Source organism: Musca vetustissima, unplaced genomic scaffold, assembly GCF_032173495.1.
Source record: "Musca vetustissima isolate MV318-11 ecotype Yass unplaced genomic scaffold, APGP_CSIRO_Mvet_v1 utg1769, whole genome shotgun sequence".
In the NCBI taxonomy this organism is placed as follows: domain Eukaryota; kingdom Metazoa; phylum Arthropoda; class Insecta; order Diptera; family Muscidae; genus Musca; species Musca vetustissima.
In genome coordinates, this window is record NW_026882413.1 from 231,776 (window position 1) to 238,694 (window position 6,919).

The window sequence follows — 6,919 nt, forward strand, 5'->3', positions numbered from 1 at the left end:
TTTGATTAATAGTTCGAGTTTGATTCATTCTCTTTTCTACTTTTACCTATTCTTCTCCTTCTGTTTTTAATGAATTTAGTGTCATTTTATATTTAACTAACTGTAAATCAAGATGTTTATCTGTTATATATTAAATTTTAATATATGAATTTTGTTTTTCTATTTTCTCCTCCCATTTTTACTCGCACTTTTTCCTCGCTGCCTTTCTGTTCTGTCGCTGTCCATTCTCCATGGCCGGACGTTTAATCAATTTTAGTGGATTTGAGTAATGGCCAGCTAACGCCAAACAATAACACACCGTTACTTACTCAAGCTTTATCGGGTAAGTGGTAGAAAGTTAAGAACAAAACAAATAAATGGCAAAATGGGAAAATATGTTAATGAGCTGGGGGCGAAAATTGAAAACCAATGTAAATAGAATTTATTTTTTCAGCAACAACAACAAATAAAAACATTATCGTGGTCTTTTGTTACTTAAAATTTGAGAAGAAATTCTGAAATTGTGGATAATAAAAAAAGTTTTACGGTACGGATCTCAAAGTTTTAAAAACCCAAAACCCATATTACCCCAAGACGGAACGACGTTTTTTTGATCCGATATGTACATTAAAAAAAAAAAGTTAAAAGGACGGTGGTGTCAAAAGAGTCAATGAGAGAGTATAATAACTTAACAAACATGATGCGAAAAAGAATTAGTCTTTGAAATAGGGAGATGTTAATCCTTAATCTAAAATCAATTCTATTGATGGAAGAGGTCGGATATGGTAGAAATACTGAAATATATTAATGGGTCTACATATTTTAGTAGTGTTCTGAATTGTCATTATGACTCTAGGGGGTGCAAGTACCGTGAAATATTAACCAGCCTCGGAACATGGATCCCCAGAAAGTTCAATTGTAATTGTGTAAGGTATCATATAGTCGGTCCCGTCCGCTCATTGGTTTATCTTTGCATTTACGAAATTCAATATTTCAAGAGTTATGTATTTTTCTTCTACCTCCGTATTGTAAGCTAAAATATAAACATTTTGCCATTTGTTTTTTGTTTCACAATTTGGCAATCAATTATATACCTCATTTACTTAATACCTTTCTCGTTTTTTATTGTTGCAATAATTCTTTTCGATGTTTTTTCTTTTTTCTCTTTAGTAATGAACAATTATCAGGCCGCTGCTGCAGCTGCTCATAGTTTTGCCGCCCCCTCGGCATCGCCACACACAACTACAACACGACAGGGGTTTCCCTCCACCAATTCTCCGGTGCCCGCCATTGATATGTACAGTTCAACGGCCGCCGATAATGTTGGCTATGTACAGGCCACCAGTCCCCAGCCATCAGGGTTCCCCATAGCCGTGAGTCGAGCTCCCCTCAACTATAGTCCGGTAAGTAGCCGATAGCATTGACTATTTGTATTCCGTGCTGCTTTGCTTTGAAACTCATTCAGCCAATCACAATTACTTCACAACACTCTATTGTTTTGCACTTTTATTGTGAACAACAAAAACAACAGCAACAACAAAAATAGGAACAGAAAAACAACAGGGTTTTTTTCGTTTGTTTTGTTTTGGTTTATAAACTACCTTTAATTGGAATCTTATTATTAGTCATCTCCAATGTCAATTTATACAACAACAATAGCAAAACGTAAAGGAAAAAAACATTGAAAAATGAAATCGGTTAACGGTTCCCAGTAAAAAGTTTTGGTTTCTTTTTTCATTCATTGAAACCTGATTTGGACTTTCAAATTAATGCACTCTTTTCTTCTTGTTTTTGAAATTAATTCCTTGTTTTTAGTATTGTCTTCAAAATGTCTGTCCTCCCTCTCCCCACTCTTTGGTTATCCTTACATTTGGTTTTTTGTCTACCTTCAATTTATCTTGTCTGCAGTCTACTTGAAAACGTAGTTGTCAATCTTGAGAAAATTATAATTCTGTTTATTTGTATTTTTCTCTCTTTCTCCCGTTTCTCGTTTACTCGTTTAGATCTATTCGTTGAACTTTGCGATGGCTAATATATAAGACTGAAATCCTAAAGCAGTTGCACAAGGTAGGACATCGTAAAACTATCAATCTATTTTTTTTTTCTTTTACGTTTTTTATTAATCATGCACACGCACACATTGCATATTAGCACCTGTATAACTATTGTATCTGTTTATTATAATATATAAAAAAATAAATAAATCAATTTTATGATAATCCCAAATTGAGGACCAAAAGTGTATATTTCATAAATGGCATAAATCGATTAAATAAAAAAATTGAAACTCCACAGAAATGTAATATTATTAAAATATATATTTCATTTCAATGAGATATTTATAAACAAATCTGATAGAAATTCAAAACAATTTGTTTGTATGTACATACATATATCTTATGAACTAAAAAAGCAATGTCCCCTGGTGGCGTATACGCAATATTCGAGAATAGATAATATGAATTATACGCCCGACAGATCTCTGAGGTATTCAAACAATATGCATATATACACACATACATACATATGCAACCACGCACACACACAGGGGCACACGCATGCATGCAAATGTGTATAACGTTCTTTTTCTATTATTCGTTACTAATAGAAGTGGGACTTTGAGATTTAACGGTTAGTGGCAATAATTGTTATTCCCTCAAACGAACAAAAAACGCTCCATATCCCATACGAGTTACGCAATGTCAATTTTAATTTTTTAATCAATTCGGGGGAGAGATATATTCAAATGGAAACATTTTAGTATATTTTATTTGATTAGATTAATATTTTCGGGGTTATCGTGTCCTCCAGTCGTAAAAACAAATAAAAACGCAGTAAACCTTTTTATAAGTGATTTTTCTGTCCCATAGAGCTTTCGCCATAATTCGTTTATATCTTCAAAAAGTTGTTGAAATTTGTATTTGAAAGTTTGGAGGGACATATTTAGTACTTTTATATTTAGTACATTTTTACACACAGCATCTAACAGATGATGAAAATCGGGACGTCCACAATTTGCCAAATCTTTTCCAGGACTGTTCTTTAGGTAAAACTGTGTAAATATTATTTTTTAAAACCATGGCTCCACCTTTGTGGATATAATTTTTAGATTGGAAAAGAAAACCCCAAAACATCATCGAGATAACATTTCACATAATATGGCACAGTCCACAGGGGAATTCCTGTTTCCAAATTATTGATTAATGGTTATTACATAGAAGCCAAAATCCAAATTGCATTTTTCTGACAGGGGACATTTCAATTGACCAGTTTTTTGCAACAAGAAACAAAACAGTATTCACCAGACTCATAAAAGAACGAATCTGCTCTATGATTAAGCAGTAACAAAATGAAAAATAGATGTAAAAACATGATTATTTTAATGGGGTTTATGCTCTCCACCAAATAACAACAAATTTAGCTTTAACGTGTAATAAGAGGTAACCAAAATGTGGGCCTATATCAACAAAATGGGCATATATCGACACATTTCTGTAAAGAGATCTGTTAAATTTTATATTCCAAATTAAAGCAAAATCGGGTTTGAAAATTCATAAAAGACATTTTTAGGTAGTCCATTTATATGATAATTATTTAAAAAAGATCATCTGAAGTAGTATTTTATTCTAGGAGGCGGTCGCAGTCATCAGGTGTCGCTCTCTAGGTGATATTAAGGACCGAAGTCCAACAAAGATATCACAATTTTTTATAATAACATTTGTTAAATCCAAATATTATTGAAGCATTACAATTTATTTTTGTATACAACATTTCCCTAAATATTAAATCATATTTAAGTTGAAGTTTTTTCTGCTCAATTCAATAATATTATTTTTTCTAATATTTGTAATGTATTTTATGCAAATCCCTTATCTCATTATTAGCATAAAATTATACATTATGCGTGTTTTTAATGTTCGTTCGCTTGCAGCCGGGTAGCTGCTCTCATTTGGCAAAGCCTCTGCTATTTAATGGATTTTTGAGCAAATCACAGAACCACAGTTTGTTAGCAAACACAAATGGCAACAAACAGCAAAAAAAAAGAGAAATTAAAAAAAAACAATTTATATCGAACATTACTCGAAACATGTTTTGATAGTCTCAATGTATGCAAATTAATATAATTTTTGATAAAAGCCATATATTATAAAGCCATGCAATCACTTTATAATTCAATTAAATTGTTCAATTCAATACAACAAAAACAATATGAAATTATCAGCACCCATTCCAATTGCAATTCTAGGTGGTATTTTTTTTTCTGCACTTAACCACAAATTGCATATATTTAATAGAACAATTACACTGTCAATGACAATAACAAGGACATTTTGTTAGGATTATTTGGAACGTAATGTGGGTCATAATTCAATTTCAATATTTGGCAATGCATTTTTTCATGAAAAAGTTCAAATATTAAATTGTGCATAATAAATATAACACATATTAGGAATATATTTGCTGTTTTATACTTGCAAAATGAAGAATAGCTTTTCGAATTGAGAATACACAAAAACTAATGAACTGTTACCACATTACATATTTATTAAAAAAATATATATTTCCTACTAAAATATTTCGTTCATGACTGTTAGCGTTAAACAACTGCTGATAATACAAAAAATATTCTAATCCTTTGCTACCCACCTGATTGAACGATTACACAGCACATATGTGTTTTGGGGGTGGGGGAATAATGGTCTACCATTATGTTCAAGTATGTGTAATAATAACAAATCATATTATCATTAAACCAATCAAATATTTTAACATTGAAAATGCCAGGAAGTGTGTATGTGTCTGTGTGTGTGCGTATACCTATGTCATGTATAAGTATGTGTAAATCATTTAATTATTTAATGGCGTTAATATGTTATTCTATCGAATGGTTAACATATATCAAACTAAAATGTTTTATAAGCGTTACAAAATTTCTTTGTATAGGTATGGCCATAAAAAATATGTATATATATAGAAAACTATTAAAAATTAAATGATGGCATAATATTCTATATACCACAAAGTGTAATAAAGTGTAATGCGAACATGCTTGCAAATATAATCATATCCAATTTCATTAAACTATTATAATGTGTACTGATACAAACAAAAAAAAAATATTATGGGAAAGGCGTTTATAACCCATTCTGGCTGGAGGCTGGCCATTAAAAATCTTTAATTATTTTTTTAAAGTAATTTTGTTTGCATAGTCACATATCTTCAATTCTGACCAACGTTATTAACGTTGCTACAAAGGTTTTTGAAGACGAATCAAAAGTTGCTGCTTAAAACTGAAAAACGTCAATGGAAGCGGCCCTAGTGCACCATGTTAAAGTCACTACACATTAATGACGTTGCAGCCACCATATTATACCGTGGGAACAACTATTCGGAGTTGAAAAAATGTATTGTATATGATAATGATAGATAGAAGAAGAAAAGTTTATATTTATGAAGAAATAAATATTTAAACGAGTTCAAAATATGAAAAATTAATGGGGCTTCTAGGAGAATGCGCAGGATCTTTAATATGCCGAAAAATACCTGAAAAAAGACGACTACATAATAGGGGGCTATTGTTTTATGGGGCTATATCAAAACGGCGATTATATATATATAAAAAATATATAAAGAGTCAAATAAGTTCAAAATCATATGTTGGATCCTTAGAATCCGCTCGATTGGACAATCGTTCAAAATAGTATCGATTGGTGTAAATAAATTTTACAGAAATACAACCGCAGTACTTCAATTGACGTGAAGAGATTGTCGCAAACCGTTCGTAGGGCGATATTTCCGGCTGACCCCATTCAATTCGTTGCCTCCAATCTTGGGAGTTATTCGAACCAGCGAAGACGAATTATTATGAACCATTCCAAAGCCTATGTCGGCCGTTTTTAAACAACCATTCCTTCGTTATGAGCTGTCGAAGTGTTCACAACTATGTTTGAAGTTATGTCAATGGTTGCGGTACAAGTGATTCGACAAAAAAGTGCAAAGATCTGAGCGTATTAAAAAGTATAAAAAATGTCACATAATTATGTGAAAGCCAATAAAACAATTTTTAATGATAAATATTCGCATTTTAATTATTAGTCCGCAAAATATATTTAGTAGGCATCGTTCAGCCAATGTTATAAAAACAAAATCGTATGGATCCCTTGGATTGAGGCAACGCAAATTTCAACATTTTACCTGTGGTCTTAGATATAACTCCTCTTTCATTAAAAATTCCATCCTCTTCGACAAAAAGTTAATTTAAATTACAAACATGCAATTTATGTTCATAACTATGATAAACGATGCTGTGTGGTAATGCTACGTAATGCCCCAATTATATATTAATTTTGTTGGTGGTTAAAAAAATCATGGTTTTATTATTCTGTTTTTGCAGGGACCACTAATTCCTGCGGCATTTACAAATGGTTACCATTAAGTGGAGGCATCGACCGCAACAAATAAAAATAAAACATTAAATTTTCTGTTAAACAGCAACAATGACATGGCCATGGCTCCAGCAGCAGCTACAACAACAACAGCAGCAGCAACAGCAAAACCAGAGCAGCCAATTGAACATGAAGAAGAATAACAACAACATCTGTTACAAAATATTGTTGCAACAATTTATAACAAATAAAAAAACCAAACCAATTACACCAAATACATATTTACATCAACTCTTACTATATATATGAACAGAAAAATATATACATAATTATATATATACAAACAATCTATATACTAATATATATATATATATATATGAAAAAAAAAAATAATTTGAATTATATACAATAACCCTATCCCCTAAAAACCCCCCAAAAAACCAAACCTCATCTGAAAGAGAAAGAAAACACAACAACATACAAATGGATAAACAGCATTATAGTGTATGCAAAGACAACAGCAACAACAACAATGAGGATTATAAACAACAAAT

At 31.4% G+C, this 6,919-nt stretch overlaps 1 protein-coding gene across 2 annotated transcripts in view; it reads left to right on the forward strand.

The window, feature by feature from the left end:
• LOC133328745 (RNA-binding protein Musashi homolog Rbp6) overlaps positions 1–6,512 on the forward strand; it is a 219,639-nt gene extending 213,127 nt beyond the window's left edge. The window contains exons 8-11 of one of the 2 annotated variants that reach the window (XM_061537293.1): positions 257–322; positions 1,150–1,382; positions 1,983–2,046; positions 6,374–6,493. In XM_061537293.1, coding sequence (XP_061393277.1) covers positions 257–322; positions 1,150–1,382; positions 1,983–2,018 — 335 coding nt within the window. In that variant the 3' untranslated portion in view covers positions 2,019–2,046; positions 6,374–6,493. Of the gene's footprint in view, positions 1–256; positions 323–1,149; positions 1,383–1,982; positions 2,047–6,373 lie in introns of both variants that reach the window. The other variant, XM_061537292.1, reaches the window with a different exon arrangement.
• The last annotated feature ends 407 nt before the right edge of the window (positions 6,513–6,919 follow it).